The sequence below is a fragment of the Musa acuminata genome, chromosome BXJ1-2 (assembly GCF_036884655.1).
Source record: "Musa acuminata AAA Group cultivar baxijiao chromosome BXJ1-2, Cavendish_Baxijiao_AAA, whole genome shotgun sequence".
Classification (NCBI taxonomy): domain Eukaryota; kingdom Viridiplantae; phylum Streptophyta; class Magnoliopsida; order Zingiberales; family Musaceae; genus Musa; species Musa acuminata.
In genome coordinates, this window is record NC_088328.1 from 31061330 (window position 1) to 31081176 (window position 19847).

The window sequence follows — 19847 nt, forward strand, 5'->3', positions numbered from 1 at the left end:
TTACTACACAACCAAGGGGCATAATTGTAAAACTACTGTGAGAGCCAGCTTCCCGGAATCCACTCTTTGAAAACCGCTGTCATCGCCACGTAAAGCCGTCAGTTGCCGTTATGTGCCTGGCCCGCCTTATATATATGACCTCAAACCTTACCCATCGCGATCGGCCCCATTCCTTTCTTCTTCTCTCTTCCTCCTCGACGAAGGGAAAAAGGTGTCGTTCTGAGAGAAAGGAATCCTTACGTTCCGATCCGATTCCTCGGAGCAAATCAATCCCCCCTCTTCAGGTAAAGGAGTCGATCTCTGCTGCTCCATCTTCTTCCTCATCGATCTATTTCTTGCGGCGAGAAGGTGGGGCATCGTTGAATCCTTCCATTTTGCCGCGATTCCTTGACGCCCTAGATAGGCGGGGAAGGTTCGATTGCAAGGGTGGGCTTTGATCGAAGAAAATGAGCCTTCCTGCCTGAAAAGGGGACAAAAGATCTCGCCTTGTTTCCTCTTCCTTTTGTCTCTTAGTGGCAAAAGAGGGCTTCTTGCTGTTACCCCATTCAGAGGAAAGAAGATGTCGGCCGCTGCCAGTGTCGTCCTCAGCCCCATCAGGGAAGACTCGGCCCTCTCCCCGGTCCGCTTCGATGGAGCTCTGTCTTCCCATTGCCCGCCGGAATCCATCCTGATCTACCTCGCCTTGCCTGGGTCCCCGGTTACCCCATTGCGGGTGTCGGAGTCCGACTCCATCGCCTCCGTGAAGCTCAGGATACAGATCCATAAGGGTTTCATGGTGAGTAAGCAGAAGCTGGTGTTCGATGGCCGGGAGTTGGCCCGTAACAGTAGCCTTGTCAGGGAGTACGGGGTTACTGATGGGAAAGTCCTGCACCTGGTCATCCGGCTCTCCGACATTCGCTCCATCACCGTCAAAACCGCCTGCGGGAAGAAGTACGAGTTCCAAGTCGAGCGGAGCCGGAACATTGGGTACATCAAGCAGCAGCTCACGAAAAGGGGCGAGAACTTCCGTGATCTCGAGGATCGTAAACTCATATGTGATGGGGAAGAGCTCGATGACCAGCAGGTGATCAATGATATCTGCAAGGACAACGATGCTGTGCTCCATTTTCTGATCGGCAATTCGGCGAAAGTTAGGCCAAAACCTGTAGGGAAGGACTTCGAACTGTCAATAATTGCTGCAGTTGCAAAGGAGGAGATAGAAGCACCAGATAGAGATGCCCTAATTGAGCCAGTTATCGTTAACCCAAAGGTTAACTTGTCCCCATTGATCATGAACATGATCCAGTCTGTATCTTCTGGCTTGGAGAGGGGAAATCCACCGGTCATGTCCTCAGAAGGCTCAGGTGGAGCATACTTCATGCAGGATGTCGAAGGCCACAAGTATGTTGCTGTGTTCAAGCCAATTGACGAGGAGCCAATGGCTGAAAACAACCCTCGCGGGCTTCCCTTGTCAAAAGATGGTGAAGGGCTGAAGAAGGGAACAAGGGTTGGAGAGGGTGCATTCAGGGAGGTTGCAGCCTACATCCTTGATCACCCAGTCGGTGGCCGCCGCTTATCCGATGAAATTGGGTTTGCAGGTGTTCCTCCGACGGCCATGGTGCGGTGCTCGAATGGAGGATTTCATCATCCTGAAGGAAGTGGACGTATGGTGAAGAATTGCAAGATTGGATCATTGCAGATGTTTGTAAAGAACTATGGGAGCTGCGAGGATATGGGGCCTCGAGCATTACCAGTGGAGGAAGTTCACAAGATCTGTGTTTTGGATATAAGACTGGCTAATGCTGACCGCCATGCTGGGAATATATTGATCTGCAAGGAGGCAGGGCAGACTCTGCTGGTTCCAATTGATCATGGATATTGCTTGCCTGAAAATGTGAGTATATAAAATTCTAGATTCTTTTTGCAATAGAACTTGAGTTTTCTTTTTAATTTGAATTGTTCATGCATGTTTATACTTCTGTTCTGTTTCTTGTGCTATGTTTTTGGTAAAGTTGCTATAGTTAGCAGTAACTTTGATGTGGTATATATTTATCTTCTTATTCACTTACAGGCTGATCAAATTTTACATTATTGATTACAGTGTACGAACACTGAACTTTTTTTTTTCTTTTCTTTTGATGGGTTTGTTAGCAGTATCCTATGATTGTAAGCATTTACATGTTTTTGTTTTGAACAGTTTCAAGATTTTATCAATTTCTAGTGATAAACTGGAGAGCTACTTCTATACTTGTGTACTTTATGCTTGTTATTATGGGTAATTATCTGTAAAATGATTTTTTCACATAGATAGTTATAATGTGACGTTGCTTCGATAAAAATATGTAAGTGTATAATTAGTTATTTGTGAAGTCATTAATGATGATAAGAGTGTGTAGTGTGTTCTGTTCTTTAGAAAATTAAGTGGTGGAAGATGAATGTTACCTCTTGAAAGGTACCATTAATATCTAGGATAGCTTTCCATCAACATTGGTTTAGCATTTTACCATTGGTGCTTGCAAGTATTCTGAGAGAGATGTGTGGCAACTAATACAAAATAGTATGGTTCTGCCAACTAGCTAGTATGCTGGTAAAGAACTCAATTCTTTAAGTTGTGTAACAATCATCTAACTAATCATCAAGACAGAATATAAGCAGGATGGACATTTTGAATGACCTTCTCTGGGAATAAGCTTGGAAAGAGTTCTTTATGACACGAGCACCATAGAATTACCATCCGTTATCAATATTCTTGAGTACATTGGAAAGCAATTAGGTTGCTCTCTAATGAATACTACATAACATGAATCAAGTGCAATCACTTGACCTTTCTTTTAAATATTTGACTTTGTTTGAAGCACTGAATATCTAGACATTAGTACAAGGTTCATGTGAGAAGTTCAAGCAAAAATTAGACATTTGTAAATACGGTTGAAAGATCTTCAGCAGGAGACACATCTGCAGCTGTTAGGTATCCAGGAATAGTAGAAAGGTAAGAAGCCTCAGCCGAATGCCAAGAAGGATAAGAAGCTGCGAGAAAGGAAGGGTGTTTGCCTCTCGAGTCGCCAACAAAGCATTGGGTGTCATTCTCAAGTCGAACAGAACCACTTGCCCTCTGATTTGATTGATTTCGTAGTAGGAGTTAAAGGCTTACGGGCTGTTTCGTATACTAGCTACGTTGCTTGTCCCGATTTATGCTTTCGGCTTGGGGACGTTATTAATTGTTTGATTTGTAAACATCTTTAAGCTCTGGGTCGTTCTTTAGTTGCCAGAGCTAGATGAGCCGAATTCCGGTATTAAACTACTGATCTAACTAGTGTTGGTGCTGCCCCAGTTCAAGTTCTAAAGTAAGGTAAGGTGTGTTGGCGTGGGAAGTTCTTTTCTTTAAGTAAGAGGGATAGATCTAGCTCCTATAACTTGCTTTGCGTTACAACTTACTATAAGAGCTGCTCTAGTACTACTGTAGTAGGCAAGGGAGACAGGGTTCACTGAGGAGACTTAAAACCACTCCTATAAGAATTAATCGAAGGAAGGGTAAACTTTCTCGAGAGAGTCATAAAGAAGTAATTGTGTTGCGGTAGTTGACTTACGCATCTAGTAGTGTCTTGTCCACTTGTTGGATTAAACTACTGTGCTTACTTTCTCTCCTTGCTAAGGTTAGCTTGTAATTGTTCTCTTACATAAAGTAGCTGTTTTCAAGTTTATTTTGCCATTTGTTTTTTGGAGGTGCTATACAGATTGCCCATGTCCGGACGATTTAGTAAATGTCTGCAGCATCTCCTTTTCCTTCTTCTTCTACTATGACACAAGATACTTTTTATCCAACATATTTGAAGTAGTAGTGTCTTGGTTCCATATTAGAAACTTTCATGCATGTTAGTTTCAAAGTTTCACGATGGAATTTACAGCCATCATTCTGTTGCCCTAATCCTTGTTTTCTCTTATGATGTCCACATTGCTGCTAAAATTACTTTTCTATAACCCAACTAACCAAGTTTTACATCTAACCTGCAGTTTGAAGATTGTACCTTTGAGTGGCTCTATTGGCCCCAAGCCCGGCAGCCTTTCAAAGATGAGGTTATAGACTACATAAAATCATTAGACGCCGAGGAAGATATTGCGCTCCTCAAGTTCCATGGTTGGGAGCTGTCACCGGAGTGTGCTCGCACTCTTCACGTTTCAACCATGCTTCTGAAGAAGGGAGTCGAAAGAGGTCTCACTCCCTATGACATCGGAAGCATCATGTGCAGGGAGACGCTCAGGAAGGAATCGAAGATCGAGGAGATACTCCGTGAAGCTAACGAAACCATTCTCCCTGGCACTAGCGAGACTGCTTTCCTGGAATCTGTTTCAGAAATCATGGATCATCACCTCGACAAACCAACTCTTCCCATAGACCGGCTTCTGATGGTTCCAAATCTGTAAGAAATGTATTTTTACCCGGTGGATGAACTGCAGAGTTATCATCTTTGTTTGTTCTGTTAATATGTCATTTATTCCTCCTCATTTTGGTATTCGCCTTGTATCTGGTTTTATTATTTGTTAATATGAATCGAGACAAAAAAAAAAATCGTTCTAAAATGAATTGTGATTGCTTTCTATAGGTTATATACGTTAGTTTGGCTTCTAACCATATCATTATTAATTGGATCATTTTTATTACTATTTTCTTGTCATTGTCTTTTATTCCTTCATTTTTTTTGTTTATCTTCATCATTCATTACCATTATTTTTATTTTTCATCATGCTTTTTTAGCAATCAATCGATTTTTTTTAATTTTTTTATTTATTATCTGTATTATTGAAGTTTGAAATTTTATTTTTTTTTATCATCAAATTTCTTTAATTTATTCTATAATAAAGAGACATTTCATAATTACAAACTTATTGCATTTTAATATTTTAATAATAAAATAATATCTAAAATACCTGAGATCCGAGAATTGATCAGATCAAAATCCGGATCTGATAATTAGCACGAGCATAGCACGTGCTAAGAGCATCTCACTTGCTCCGCCGCCCTTCCTTTGCCTTCCTCGCTTCCTCTCACACTCTCACCTTTACATATCATATTCGGAGCAGAGAAAAACGTAATGTGAAGTTGAGTAACAGAAGCGTAATAAAGAGGAGGAGATCGAGTAAAGAAGGAGAGGGGAAAGCGTACCGAGTATTACCCTAATTTGGCACTGCTCCTCATGGCCAGATCGCCCGACTTCCACCACCGCGGCAGCGGCGGCGGCGGACGGACGAACCTGGCCTCTTGCCTCCTGGCGACGGCCTTCCTTCTCCTCCTCCTCGTCGCCGCTACCGTCGCCCTCTTCATCCTGTTCCGCCCCCGCGACCCCGAGATCCGTGTGTCGGCCTTCCAGCTCCCCGGCTTCGCCGCCGCCAACGGCACCCTCCGCTTCACCTTCAACCAGTACGCCGCCGTCCGCAACCCCAACCGCGCCGCCTTCTCCCACTACGACAGCACCCTCCAGCTCGTCTACGCCGGAAACCAGGTGGGGTTCATGTTCATTCCGGCGGGGCAGATCGCCGGCGGCCGCACCCAGCACATGGCCGCCTCCTTCCCCGTCGACGCGCTCCCACTGGCCGCTGCCGCCGCGCTGCCCCCCGGTGCCGCGGGCGCCGTCGAGGTCGACTCGAGGATGAGCGTCAAGGGCCGGGTCCGAGTGCTGCGTTTCTTCACGCACCACGTCCAGGCCACCGCCGGCTGCCGCGTCGGGATCTCCGCCGCCGACGGTTCGGTTCTAGGGTTCCGGTGCTGATCGATCCGGCCCCAATTAAATGAGCGGAAAATTGCACGAGAATTGAGCGAACAAAACAAGAGAGGAAGAAGCAGGTAATAGTTCCTCTCGTTCGTCATGCTGTACATTATTGTTAATTTACCCTAACGGTATTTTGTCATCTTAATTTCTAATTTTTCCCCCCAAAAAAACGTTTTGGTTTTACTCACCGTTATATATAATATATAACGGTTTGTGTGTTGGGTTTGCAGATGTAGTTTGTAACGGAGATGGTTGTGTTTTTGATGGATATATCGGTTTACTATATCAGCTGAGTGAGAGATCTGTTTGTGCTTTCTATTCAATTGTAGAAATACTTGTTTTTTTCCCAGACCACTTTTTTGTTATTGTCTTATGTTGTTTTTTGATAGAGAAAATTATATATATATATATGTCATTATTCTTTATCAAATGATTATCATTTGACTGTTATTTAAAATTTAAATGATATTAAATATTATTCAGTATATTTTATGTATTTATATATCTATTTAACTCCAAACTGGTTGATGTTGATTGTAGGAACGTAATTATCCTTATCTTTTTTTGGTATCAATCATCATGAATTTGGTGGATTCCTATAAGTACAGGACTACAAATTGTGATTCTCCATTTGATGGGATAACATTCTCTATTCTAGCCCCATCATTGAATAGTTTTTTCGTATTTGAATAGTCTGTCATGGTTAGTTTTAAATATTATTTATTTATTACCATCGAATCTGATCTAATAACTCGATGAGTATGAAAGTGTGTGTATGTATATATATATATGCTAGCTCCCTATCAGTTGTTGTCTTGATGTCTAGCGTGTTTGGCATTAGATTAGCTGGATATATGTGTACTGTGATATGAAACCTTTAATCTCTCTATCATCACTCAATTTTTCTTAGGGTTGCTTTTGTTTGGATATATATGTACTGTGATATGAAGTAGGATGAGATGATGGACATGGTGGCTCACTCGGGGGGCTCATGCAGCATCCTGTAGGGAGGATGATGAAGATGGCTCGTGGGGCAGTTGATACCATGAAGAATGCTTTGGGTATATGGGTGGCACCACCACCTTCATGGACTCTTTTGCTTCAGCTCCAGGTTGCCACCTTTCTCAACTTGAGGTATTATCAACTCCGAATACATCGGATCCTGATAAGATTATTGATTCATTAATTTTGTTTTAGCTTGAATTAATTGATTCATTGACTTTGTTTTAGCATGAATTATTTATTTAAAATATTAAAGCATAAGTTATCTATAGTAAACTCATCATATCTTATAAATCAATTTAAGTTTTTGATTAAAGTGTTACAATCTCTCCCAATTAAAGATTTGATGTTCTTGTCAAGATTTAACATAATCTAAATTAAGTCCCACCATGATAACTTTGAGATTTAATTAAATGATGACTTACGTACCCTCTGGTCTTATCCACAAATGATCTTTTCCTATTTGAGTTTCTCATCAATGCTAACTCATTAAATTCCTTAAGCTTCAATCACTAACATAAAATATATAAACATAAATTAATAATAATATACTTATTATTCTTATAAGTCATGTTAAATTTTTATGGTATTAAACAGCAGTGTTAGGTTGAAAAATAAGTCATTCATAAGCTGCATGTCCCTTTTCAGAATTAAGACATCATTTGTTCAGCACTCGGATGTTATCTTATTCCACTAAATCAAGAAAATGGACAATCTGGTTATGAATTATCTGATAGATTCATTAGTTATTATTTTTCGCTTTGAAATAAAACTTCTAGCTTGACAGATTCAAACTTTAGAATTTTTTTTCTTGCATCATCATACATATGTAGTAAATAAAAATTACCCAACAGGCCTTTTGTCACCATTTTTTTTTTTTTTGTATTTTGACATTATTAATGATATTGACAGGAATTTATGATATCAGTCCCCCTCTTTGACACTGCTAGAGCTCAAAATTATGAGAAAGCCTTACCCACATCACTAGCAAAACACTGGCCCCAGTATACGATGGAAAACCTACATACTGAAGTTTGATTAATCATTTAAATGATTGACAAATTACAATTAGTTTAGGAGTTGATAAAGCCATATTTATTCTAATATTGGTGTGGAAGAATGAAAAAGCCAAGACTTTATTAAGAGCCAAGGATGACTAGGGTTGATGGTAGAACAGGCAATTTCTTGTAGCTCAAAGAACTGACATTTAATGTTGATTTTATCAGATGATACCCAGCCTTAGCTCCCAAATTAGGATATCTGAGATCATATTTAGTCCTGAAAGATTGATTCCTTGAAAAAATCAAAGTACAATAAAAGATATTACTCTAGAATAGTTTTTTTTTTTTTTTTTTTGCAGCAGACAATACTAGACAATAAAGGATAACTCATTTTATCTTGAGAAACAAAGAATACTGTATATGAAATAAAAGTTGCCCTTAGCTTGAGATTAGATGGTAGAATGTAATTTGAATTGTACATGTTTGATCCTGCAGGTTTCTTATAAAACACTTGTGGATACTCTGTAATAGTGGACTATCCACTACAGATCGGATATTTATTGGTAAACTTGGCACTGCTGATGACAGTCTCCATGTAGGACATCAAGAAACTCATAATGATTCATCTTTCTTATCCATCATGCACTGATTAACTTGTGAATAATTTAAATGACATGAGCCCAAGGGAACGACATAGGAAGTCCTAAATATTGATTGGATTTAGATGTGAACTACCTAATCTTGGATGGAACAAATTAAATTATAAGAAAATGATGGTTTCTTGTGAGAAAAAAAGAGAGGCCTGGATTTCATTACCCTAAAAACTGGTCACCAACCTCTTAAATTTAGGGGTCCTTTATGGATGAAATTTAACCTTCTAAAATATTTTTCTTATCCTAGTAAGCTCAAACACCACCAAATATTGTTGTTTTTTTTATAAAAAATTATCTCTCCTTTTCTGTGAAATAAAACTAGATTTCCATTTATAGCTTCTAAATTTATTATTTGTTAGAAAGAATTAAATAAGAGGAGGTTGATGACTACTTTTTTTTTTTTTGATATTTCATGTCAAAAGTTGTCAATAATTAAAGACATCCCAACACACACACACACACATTATTATTATTATTATTTTTCATTCCTTTTTCATTTTCTCTGATGTAACTCCAATTACAATTACATAACTCAAAATTCTAGTCTCCATCTAAAATTCCGAGTCAACAAAATCAAAGAAGAGTCAAAACTGCTACTTATTTTATTTATATCTCCTGCTCCCACTCAACTGAAGCTAAAACCAAATCATGTCACAATCAAGATCCATACCTGTATCCACTTAGAATTATTGAAGCAACATGGTCACTCTCCTCCAATATATTTATGTCCTTTTTTTTCTGGTTCTTTGTCCTTGGCTTTTTTTTTTTTTTCTTTTTTTTCTTTTTGGGGGCAACATTTCCCCTACTAATCATTGAGGTCCTCTCCATCCCACCTCACATAGAATCTCTATATATGGTAAATATTTTATAAAATTATTTCATTTTATCAATATATATATATATATATATATATATATAGTTTTATATTTTTATTAAAAAATTGTTTAACAGTTGTAATTAGTTTCTAATTTTCGGTCATAGAGGTTCTCTCTACAATTAAAGTTAATAAAGGAAGGAGGATGCTAGCTAGTCTAAATTTGATAGGGAAGTCAAAGATCGAATTCCATTTTTATCGTTGACTAGGTTAGTAAGGTTGACAAATCTTATCTTACATCACCGACTCTTTCTTATTTTAATTTAATTAGACTAAATTAAATTATTTTTATAAAATATTAGTCAAAAAAATCTATATATAAATTATGAGGAGATACCTTTGTCTCCTGGTTTTAATTTCAGAAGCTGCATCATTGCATCCCACCGTGAAGAGCTGCTGCCCATCAGTGGGTTGAATAGAAGAAGAGAGCAGTCAATGGATATAAACTACGTGGCGGCGCCATGTGAGCCCTCTGTCACTCTCTCTCTCTCTCTCTCTCTCTCTCTAGCTTGTTTCTTCATCCCTTTAGTCAATGAGTTCAGCATTCCTGCTTCTTCCAGACCAAGTAACCATGGCAGCTTCGTTCGAGTCTTTCTCCTACTTTTAGCCCTTTGCCTTTCTGACGGGAACCTCAACGATCCTGTTACCCACCCTATGGGATGAGCAGAGCAGTGGGAGAAGAGATGTGATGACCACTGGGAATTAAGAACAGTTGTGGCCAAGGAAATCATGTCAGGATTCCACCCACTCGAGACACCATGACAAGCCAATGACTGCAGCTCACACTCGTCCATTCCCATCACCCCCCTCCTCATGACGCAGACGCTCGAGTCTTTGATTCCCTGCGAGCTTCTCGTCCATTTCCATCAACCAGCAGGAAACAATGACCATTTCGTTCTTGTTCTCGGAGCATTACAAAGAGGAAGATGAAGCTTACTGTAATCCATGTCACATTCTAGTGGTGGATCATACATAGGATTAGACATGTCGAGATCAGAAAGCTGAGTTGGAACGAGTAACTCTGCCCATTGTACAGTTAATGAATTCAGTAAGTTGGAGTTATTTCCTTTCTGAAAGATCCAAAAGAAAAGAAGAAAAACTATACCATACTCTTCAGAAGATAAAAAGACATTGAGAACTCGAAGAACTAGGAGAGCAGAGGAGAATGATGGATGGATTCGGATTCGATGGGAATGGCCATTTACGTCTCGAGGCCAGCCAAGAAGGCCACTCCGGTTGATGGCAGCCACGAGGAGCCGTAGATGAACTGCGCCACCGTGAACTTGCTCGCCTCCGCCGGCAGCGTGATCACCCTGTACCCGGGCCACGCCACCCTCATCCCCAGCGCCGACCCCGGCCCGTCGTTCATGTACTCCCCGTAGTAGAGCGTGTCCAGGGCGAAGGAGCCGTTCCACTCCAGCCAGCCCGCCGGGTTGATGTGATCCCCCATGTAGGACAGCATGTACACCACCCTGGAGTAGAGTTTCCATGGCCGGCCCAGGTAGGTGGAGAAGCTGGCCTTCACTGGCTCCAGGTCTGCCGCCGCCACCACCTGGCACGCGTGGATGGAGATGCCGGTGTTCTGGTTGGGGTCCTTGCGGTTCTGGGCCGTGATGGTGTTCTTCTGCATCGGCAGCGGCCTCCGCGCCCACAGGCTGCAGTTCTGCAGCACGACGGCGGCGTTGCCGAAGATGAAGTCGACGGTGCCGTAGATGTCGCACTCCCGGAAGAATTGCCGCTGCGAATGCACGTACAGGGTGTCCTGGTACCCGATGATGTTGCAGCGGTACACCACCGCGTGGTCGGCCCCCACCCGGAGCGCCACCGCTTGGTGTTTCTCCGGTCCCGCCCAATTCTCGATCGTCATGTCCCTCATTATCAACCCCGTCGCCGTCGCCGCTGCAAATACCCAATTTCTTCCTCAGCTCAATTCGATTCGAAGCGATTCGATCATGGCAAAGCACAACGCAGTGGCGTACCGAAGGTGGCGGTGTGGAAGGTGGTGAAGTTGTCATACACGCTTCGCGATCCTGCGATGACCGTCTGGTTCTTACCATCGCCGACGAAGAGGAGGTTCGTCTTCTTCCTTCCAACCTTGATGTTCTCCTCGTACCGGCCGGCCTTGATGTAGATAATGATGCGGCGGCTGCTGTAATCCGGCGCGGCCTGCACAGCGTCCGCGATGGACTTGTAGGTGCCGTTTCCATCCTTCGAAACCACCATGTCGGCCTGGATGTTCGCTGCCGGAATCTGTAGCAGCCTCCTGTCCTTCTTCCCCATCCATGACGGGAATTCGTCGTCGTCGATGGCGTTCAGTAGCTTCCTCCTCTTCCTGTTCTGGATGGGAACGCCGGAGAAGTCCTTGTTCCTGCTCACGCCCGCAAATATGGCGAGGCAGTTGCTGACGAGCTCGGCGAGGTCCTTCATGTGGCTCTCCATGTGCTCCTTGATGTAGAGATTCTGTACCTGTTGCAGGCCCTCGTCGCAGGTGTCCTGGTTGGTAAGCGCGCCGCTGAGCCAGGTGAGCACGTCCTCGTCGGAGGCGCCCCTGATCCGGGCCTGGGAGGATTGGGACGGCGACGCGGGGGGGGCCACGACGAGGAGAGAGTTGGAGAGCTGGTCGAGGGATTCCTCGAGCAGCTCCATGCAGTCGTCGAAGGCGGCGCGGGCAAGCCTGTCCATGGCGAACCCGGCGATGGCGGAGGTGCCGTAGAGGGCGGCGCCCACGCGGTGGAGCGTCATGTTCAGGGAGATGTGCACCAGGTCGCGCTCGCCGGCCTGGAGCGCGCCGGGGAAGTCGAGCAGGGAGCTCACGCACAAAGCCGGGTACCGAGTCAGGCTGCACGCGCGGGCGATGGCCTGTGTCGGCGCCCGAGTCGCAGGCGAGTTCGACCGCATCCGGCCACGAACGACGAGCCCCACCGAGACGCCGGAAGCCACGAGGAGGAAGACGGCGAAGACGACGGTAAGCCACAGGAATCGTCGCTTGCGAGTCGCCGACGTGTCGCGACTCGGCTGGAGATCGGAAACGGAGGGAACTGACTCGGACGAGCCGAGTCGGCCATATCCCATCTCTGGGATGTGCTTCCAAGAAAGAGAAGAGATGGGCGAGAGACAAGCGAGAGAGGAGCAGAGAAAGAAGCGAGTCTCAGCGACGACGCTTATAAGGGTGAGCCAAAGGTTGGTGAGAGGTCCATGTCCTGCCGCTGCATGAGCTGTTCTCGACTCGGTTGTCTCCTCTCCTCAGCCACAAGTGCTATATTGTCTTCACAAAGATCGATCCCCATTTGCTTCCACAGCCATGCATGCCTTTGAAGCCTCACTTTTGTGCTTTAACATGTCAGAAGAGCCACGACCTTTCTTAAGCCTTAAAGTAAACACAAGATAGAGTCGATCGATGAACGATACGAAGCTGCTACAGTATTTGTTCGGCATTCGTTGAACTGGAAGATCAAAGACGAGAAAGCCGAGGCCGGGAACAGAGCATGTGCTGCATACCGTGGAGATCATCATATCGAGGGACGAGGTGGGCGGAGTGCCGAGTAAAGCTATCGTGTGTATACATACCTCAGACTGTAATGGAGAAGACTGTGGATCGTGTGTTACCCTTTCTTGGGAAGAAGAGTTGGAGGAAGATTAGGTCACCTCGCCATGTCTAAGCCCACCTTGTTTCTCTGCATTCCCACGGGGTGCTCGCTGACTTACCACTCCTTGTAGGCTCCTCTCTCGGTCCTTTTTCCCCCCATCACTTTAGATGAAGCAAACAGAAGAACAGCCTCATCAGCATCCTCAATTCATCTTAGATACGATCATAGAGAGTGCACGCAACAAACAGTTCCTCAACCTGTCTGTGCTTCATAGGCGACGAGTAAGTGGGAAGGATAGGAAAAGTGCTTTGGTTGGTCCATTTGATCTCCGATTAAGAAAGAACAGAGAAGAAGCTGAGACGGTGAAACCAACCGGTCTACGGTGGAAGTGCATGAACAGTTGCTGTGTTCTTCATTGAATTTTAGGTGATGCATGTCGGTAACACGGAAGCTACTCATTCGTCCTCTGCTCTTTTCTTTGGCAGCGTAAGTAAATACATGATTCGTCCGGTGATGATTAGATGATGCGGTGGAGTTGGGTCTTGTTCTCATCAGTGTTCTGATGCTTCTCCACCAGTAAGAGGACAGTGTACCGAAGGATACGTACTACAACTTGTTGTCACTTTGACCTTTGGAAAGGCTCCACAGATGTCGGTGCGCAGACATGCCATGTTCTCTGTGCGCGTCGGCTTCTCCCCGGCCTCCCGCCCGTCGCAACTCTCATATTTGTTTTTCTCCGATACGAAGACAAATCTTGCAAGCTACACCACGTGGTGTAGCTTCGTCCCGAGCGAGCTCGTACAGCTAGTTGAAGGGGACACGAGCAGCAGGTCTGCGAGCGAAAGGGGCCCGACCCTCATCATCGTTTCGAGGTACCTCGATCGTCATTGTCATTTCGTCGAACGCTCGGGAGGGAGGTGGCTACGCTACGAAACACCAGGTCACAACTACTGGTCCACGGCCTTTGCTTCTTCTTTACCTCCCTCTCTCTCTCTCTCTCTCCTGCTCCGAGGGGGATCAACAACGTATGCGGCTTGTTCTGTCTTCCTCGAGGACAGTCTCCATGCTGTGGGCACTGCCACATGAATAGCCAAATGAAAGGGGGGTATGTTAAAAGCTTATAGATATATCAGTCCTCTTCCAATAATTTAAACTTTGCTATGATAAGCTCAAGTCTTTTGTGTGTTTTCTTTGGGTGTTTGATTAAAAATATGGATGCAAGAACTCATTGTTCTTTTTTAATGGTTGCCGGAGATTGGCGTATTTTGTTTGTAAGCTTAGAAACTAAATCTGAGAGGATTGAACTTTAAATCTTCATGGAACTCTAAAAGAGCCATAAATTCCCTCGATATTATTGTGGATATGGGTGAGGGTCGTGATAGTAGGAAACGAATAAATGAATCTGTTCGACTCCATCCATCTCGACCTCGACAGATGATCTACCTATGACGGCCAATTATTAGAATTGAGGTAAGTGAGCTAACACTCTAAACAACATAACCGTTTGTTTTTTTTTTTTCTATTACATTCTCATCTTGTGAGCTAAGAATGCTGCTAATTATATGTTACCCTTTTACCCCACTTAGTTAGACCTTTTTAGCATCTCGATTCTTAAATTTTTAAAAATTTATATTAAAATCTAGATCTATTTACTATAACGTCATCATTTTTTATCAACAAAAGAACAAAAATGATAGACAAAAAGGTAATTTCAATGTCTTAGTTATATTTTCGGTGGTGGCGGATGGCAACGTTACTAGGGGCTGTTGAGGGAGAGCGACAACGTCGATACCAATGCAGATGATGCAGAGCGACGTCGCTTGACAACTACGTCAGTGCTGCTCCGCAACCCCATCCTTCAACTCCAACCTAGTAGGATGACCTTCACTCTCTCCTCAATCACCCGTGTCGTCGTTTTGTGGTTGTTCGTCGAATATCTAGGGCTTCTTCACTCGAGACACCGCCATGGACTCGGAGGTGGAGAGGGAAGAGCTAGAGAGCGAGGAGGCCACAGGGAAGGTAATAAGATTGAGATTGCAGGAAGCACAAAAGGGGGTGGATCGACTGTAGACTTGTGTCGGAGACACGACAACCAACATCGAGAGAGTGGCAAGCAACACAGGTGACCTTGCCAACATGATGAGCCACGAGGAGGTTGGTGTTATGGACGAATGTGTCGTAGGCCCAACAAAGGAAGGTTGCGTCCGACTCGCTTTAGATTGTCACTCTACGTCGGTGTCGCTCGACAATTGCATCAGTGCCGACGCAGATGTAATGTTGTCCTCTTTCTTTATCTCACCTTTCGTCATCGCTCTCCCTCCTCATTCATAACAGCCACCAGCAGCATCGTCATCTGCCACCATCGAAAACTTAACTAGGACGTTGAAATTAACTTTTTTCCCTATCGTTTTCATTCTTCTATCGGTAAAATCGATGACATTATGATAAATGAATATAAATATTTCACTTTCATTACTATATGGATTTCAACATAAATTTTTAAAATGTATAGATCAAGATACTAATTAACATGAGCTAACACTCAATAACTTTTTATTTTGATTACATTATGATAAGTGATCATTTATCAGTTACTAAGAGGACTCACAAACAATTATCCATAAAAAAATTGATACATCCAATAAATAACTATTTTGTAATTGACCTACACGAGGAGTTAGTGATAAAACGAAAAAAAAAGAGAAGATTTTTATTATGACGATAAACCTTTTTTTTATCGATTTAATCAGAAAAAAATTATGCAATATAAATAAAATGTTTCTTCGATATTTTTTTTATTAAATTGATGTTTACATGACTATGACTCAATTTCATGCGGATCGTATCACCTGAAATTATTCTCTATCACATTAATTGCTCATTTATAAGAAATGATGTTTTGAGTAGATTAGCTCAGTCTGACAACAAAATATAGCAGTAATCAACTTCTGCAAAGAGAGAATCCAACATCTTTAATTGGAATCATTCCACTGTACCAAATACTGCTGATTGATCACATTCTTTATGCTGCAGTGGAAGAAAAGGAAGAAGAAAATTGATAGATAATCTTGTTTGGAATGCTGAGCACTGATAGGATTTATAGTTTTCTTCTACAAACATCTGGCAGTGAGAGAGCAATCATGTTCTCCGGCTACCACCACCACCGCCACCGTCCACCACCGGATGCCATCATTCCCCACCCCCCTCCCCACAATCTTCCCTTGCAAGCAACAGCTCATCTTCCACCTTCTTTTCCCTTCTTTCATGTCTTTGCCGAGCTCTTCCTTCATCTCCACCTGCAATCTCCTCAATCTCAGACTGCAATCCAAATGCTGCGTGGTGCTTATCTCTCTCTGCTCCTCGCATGGGGAGCCATGTCCATGACAGTCCATTCCCAAGTGGATAGCTGCAGCTCAAGCTTCCTTAGCTTCCTCCCTCTTCCCTTTAATGCTTCCCAGCTCAACTGTAGGCCGGTATGGAGAAACTTCATCCTCAGGGTAAACTAATCAACTCATGGATTCCTTTGGATTTGGTCTTTCTTTCTATTTTCAAGCTTTCTATCACAAACAAAATCGACTCTTTTGGGTGTATTCACATGCAAAAATATGGGATTGCTAGGGTTCATTATGTATTGATTGATAAAAGAGATCAGACCTGTTCAGGTCATATGTTTTCATGTTCAAGTTGTGGTGGTAATCTGTCTCCTCAACATCTTATATTTTCATGGCAACAAATCTGCTATCTTCTCCTCAACTAATGTAGAAATAATGTGCTAACACATCTTATATGCTTGAAATGTTCTACTTGTAAACCTCAACCACCATCCAACAACAATCACAAGAATGATCATTCCAACTGTTAATATTGTATTCTCTTTCCTAAATCAGATAGATAATGACCAATTCAAACTGATCATTCTAAGTATTTATCTTTTGTTTCTCATTTCAAATGCTATAATATTAAATGGAACAATTTCTGCTGACAATCTATCGAAAAAATAATAATGAGAGAAACTGGAATCCTACTAGTGTGGAAATAATGAAAAGATAAAATACCTTTGATCTACAGCAAGTTGCAGTTCTCCTAACATTTATTGTCTGTAATATGCTTCAAATATTTTACTTGTAAATGTGAACCACCATTCAACATCCATCACAAGAATGATCGTTCAAACTGTTAACATTGTATTCACTTCACTATGAATCAGATCGATAATGACCAATTCACACTTGTAACATTCTGGCTGTTCTTCCCTTTCAGTACTCTCAGAACAGAGACAACACTTTGAGCATCATCCTCTCTGCTGTATATACTTCTGGCTGGGTCGGGATCGGATTCTCAAGCGACGGAATGATGACCGGCGCAAGCGCGATGGTGGGTTGGATCGATATAGGAGGCAGAGCAAACATCAGGCAATTTTTTTTTCTCTTTTTGGCAAATGATAAGTGCTGAGTTTGGTCCTTGTTATCATCGGTTAAAGTTTTTACCGACTAATCTAGCTAACATCCTCGACACCAGGCAATTCTATTTACGTGGCCAGACTAGTTCGGAAGTGATGGTAGATGAGGGCCAGCTACTAGAAACCGGAGTGGCACCTGCAGTTATTCTCTATGGGAACAACATCTACTTGGCCTTTCAGCTAAATGTTTCAGCTCCTATGGCTCAGCAGTTACTTCTATTCGCCTTGTCAACTGCAACTCCAGTTGAGTTCTACCTTATGGAACATGACGACAAGGCTTCGGTTTCATTCGACTTTTCAGTAGGTGAGTCTTCTTTCTCGGTCACACCAGTGGTTATATTTCTGTGGAATTTATTTTCCGAGTTGATTTATAATGAATGAACATAGTGGACTTCCATAATGGTTTTTTGTTTTTGTGTTGCTGCAACATAGAACCAGGTATTCTTCTTAGATCATAATATCAGTCTAGAGTTGAGATCCTACTCTTTGATTAAGGGATCAAAACGTTATCGGACAAATTTTTACACCTAAGATGAGGGCTCAAAATATTATTTTTATAAATTTAACACAGAGAAACATTGCTCTAGTAGTGGTATATCTAATTACTTACCTTACATGAGTATGCCGAATCTCACCCGATAAATTTCAAAGATGTCGAAATTCACCCTTAGATGAACTAGGTTAAGATTTTAGAACGAAGAACGGAATTCTACTGATACTTGGCATTAGATGTTTGCATTCCTTTGGCCTTGGAACTTTGTCATACATCATTCACATTGACTCACCTGTGTGATGTTTGTACTTCATGCTCATTTGAGTTCTATTGGTTCTTTTTCTCCGGAAAATGATGGCTTACAAGCTTGCAGTTTACATAGCAGGCACTGTAGCTGAACCTTCTTCCTACCCTAATCAGCTGAAGAGGAATCATGGAGCACTGGGCATACTTGGATGGGGAGTGCTGCTACCTGTGGGAGCAGTTGTTGCGAGATACTGTAGACTATGGGATCCAATGTGGTATTACCTTCATGTCATCATTCAATTTGTGGGGTTTCTTGCTGGGTTTGCCGGTGTTGTTGCTGGAATTGCACTTCACCGTAGACTTCATTCGGATGTCGCTTTACACAGAGGCCTTGGCATCTTTATCCTTGTGCTAGGGATTCTTCAGGTCAGTCTTACATATCTAATGACTCCAAACGTGTGTGTTATATCATATCTGAGTAACATATTAAGTCGACACTTATTACCATCTTGATGTTATTGTTATGATGTCCTTCGAACTGTCGAGCAATGGATGGTTTAGATAGAAATGGATTTGGCTTTGCTGATTCTATGCCCTATGAGGACTTGATACATGGTCGGCAACCTATACAAAACAAGTCGATCACCATAGACCATAACAGAATGAATCAGAGATTATTTACTCCAAAACAAGTCGATCACCGTAGACCATAACAGAATGAATCAGAGATGATTTACTCCGTTAGACAATTCTCAAAGTGCGACAAGATTTGCGAATCAGGTTAGGTTGTCTCTGTAATTCGGGATAATGATCGACCTTTGGACTAACAACTTTCTAGACCATGCAATTTATTCTTTATATAACAGGAATTCGAGCCTGTGTTTTGTCGACCTAGTTTACATGTTCTTACACACTTTTATTCGGTGTCATGTTGCCTTGAGTTGTTGCAACTAATTGAATAAACTAGTTTGTATTAACATCTTGATGATACCAAACAAACTATTTGCTCTTCTACTTGTACTTCCATTGATGTGAGTCTCTTCCTTCTTCTTCTTCTTCTGTGCAGGTAACTGCATTTTTCCTAAGACCTGGAAAAGGCTCCAAGATCCGGAAGCATTGGAACTGGTACCATCACTGGGTTGGGAGTTTGGTCGTCTTCCTTGCTGCAATCAACATTGCTCTTGGAATTCAAGTTGGAGAAGCTGGTAACTCTTGGAAAATAGGTTATGGAATCATCCTAGCCATCATCTCGATAGCTGTTGCTCTTCTGGAATCGATGCGGTGGTGGTCAAGATTGTCTGAGAAAACTGAGCCACCGGCATTTTGATCATTGATGGCCTCCAAATTGCAGAGGTGAAAGTGAGACTTGGAGGCTTGTGATGGTGGTACTCCCATGTCCGAGAAGAAGTGAGTGGATTTGTGTACTGCAACTGCTTCAACTCAGTTTGACATCCTGCAATTCTTATGGAAAGTTCTATATGTCTTGACAAATCTTAGCTTCTGTATCAAAGTTAGTAAGATGGAACATGAGGCTAAGATGTTTATGTTTCCCGTATTCCCCTTCAGTGAAGAACAGCAAGGATAAGAGTATACTAATCCTGCTACTAATTAGCAAAATGTTTTCTAGTTTTGATTGATCTGCATGTGCCCTATGTAAGCAAAACAGGTTCATGTAAAACAAATTCAAGAGCATGCAGCGGAATAGATTTATCTATTTAGAGCAGAATGTTTTCTAGTGTCAATTGATCTGCAAGTGTGCTGCTCTCCTTCATGAATGGTTATGGCAGC

General features: G+C 42.5%; 4 protein-coding genes across 9 annotated transcripts; 3 read left to right on the forward strand and 1 right to left on the reverse strand.

Annotated features, from left to right (window-relative positions):
• Positions 1-144: 144 nt before the first annotated feature.
• Positions 145-4561, forward strand: LOC135609756 (phosphatidylinositol 4-kinase gamma 4-like). Its single transcript, XM_065103362.1, has 2 exons — positions 145-1873; positions 3991-4561. Exons 1-2 carry the CDS (start codon positions 560-562, stop codon positions 4399-4401), a joined length of 1725 nt encoding a protein of 574 aa, XP_064959434.1. The 5' UTR covers positions 145-559; the 3' UTR covers positions 4402-4561.
• A 474-nt stretch (positions 4562-5035) lies between these two features.
• On the forward strand, positions 5036-10343 carry LOC135584469 (uncharacterized). Of its 4 annotated transcripts, none has more exons than XM_065103427.1 (3): positions 5036-5818; positions 6695-6878; positions 9637-10343. In XM_065103427.1, the coding sequence occupies exon 1, from the start codon at positions 5172-5174 to the stop codon at positions 5742-5744; it is 573 nt and encodes a 190-aa protein (XP_064959499.1). In that variant the 5' UTR covers positions 5036-5171; the 3' UTR covers positions 5745-5818; positions 6695-6878; positions 9637-10343. The 4 variants fall into 4 exon arrangements, with proteins under 4 accessions (XP_064959499.1, XP_064959493.1, XP_064959508.1 ...); XM_065103421.1 differs by having other exon boundaries at positions 6698-6878; XM_065103436.1 differs by having other exon boundaries at positions 6742-6878.
• Positions 10315-12346, reverse strand: LOC135609771 (probable pectinesterase/pectinesterase inhibitor 34). Its single transcript, XM_065103390.1, has 2 exons — positions 11254-12346; positions 10315-11173 (listed from the first exon to the last, which is right to left on the reverse strand). Exons 1-2 carry the CDS (start codon positions 12344-12346, stop codon positions 10476-10478), a joined length of 1791 nt encoding a protein of 596 aa, XP_064959462.1. The 3' UTR covers positions 10315-10475.
• A 790-nt stretch (positions 12347-13136) lies between these two features.
• On the forward strand, positions 13137-19603 carry LOC135609775 (cytochrome b561 and DOMON domain-containing protein At3g61750-like). 3 transcript variants are annotated; one of them, XM_065103398.1, is made up of 6 exons: positions 13137-13966; positions 15895-16358; positions 17122-17273; positions 17380-17624; positions 18187-18485; positions 19126-19603. In XM_065103398.1, the coding sequence occupies exons 2-6, from the start codon at positions 15939-15941 to the stop codon at positions 19384-19386; spliced, it is 1377 nt and encodes a 458-aa protein (XP_064959470.1). In that variant the 5' UTR covers positions 13137-13966; positions 15895-15938; the 3' UTR covers positions 19387-19603. The 3 variants fall into 3 exon arrangements, with proteins under 3 accessions (XP_064959470.1, XP_064959475.1, XP_064959483.1); XM_065103403.1 differs by having other exon boundaries at positions 18196-18485; XM_065103411.1 differs by having other exon boundaries at positions 18199-18485.
• Positions 19604-19847: the final 244 nt, after the last annotated feature.

Excerpts from the sequence above, each read along its gene's own strand:
- LOC135609756 (XM_065103362.1), top strand. The coding sequence starts at position 560 with ATGTCGGCCGCTGCCAGTGTCGTCCTCAGCCCCATCAGGGAAGACTCG. Across the intron at positions 1,874-3,990 it reads GATATTGCTTGCCTGAAAAT|TTTGAAGATTGTACCTTTGA; the intron begins GTGAGTATATAA and ends TCTAACCTGCAG.
- LOC135584469 (XM_065103427.1), top strand. The coding sequence starts at position 5,172 with ATGGCCAGATCGCCCGACTTCCACCACCGCGGCAGCGGCGGCGGCGGA.
- LOC135609771 (XM_065103390.1), bottom strand. The coding sequence starts at position 12,346 with ATGGGATATGGCCGACTCGGCTCGTCCGAGTCAGTTCCCTCCGTTTCC. Across the intron at positions 11,174-11,253 it reads CTTCCACACCGCCACCTTCG|CGGCGACGGCGACGGGGTTG; the intron begins GTACGCCACTGC and ends GGGTATTTGCAG.
- LOC135609775 (XM_065103398.1), top strand. The coding sequence starts at position 15,939 with ATGCTGAGCACTGATAGGATTTATAGTTTTCTTCTACAAACATCTGGC. Across the intron at positions 17,274-17,379 it reads GGAGGCAGAGCAAACATCAG|GCAATTCTATTTACGTGGCC; the intron begins GCAATTTTTTTT and ends CCTCGACACCAG. Across the intron at positions 17,625-18,186 it reads TTCATTCGACTTTTCAGTAG|TTTACATAGCAGGCACTGTA; the intron begins GTGAGTCTTCTT and ends ACAAGCTTGCAG.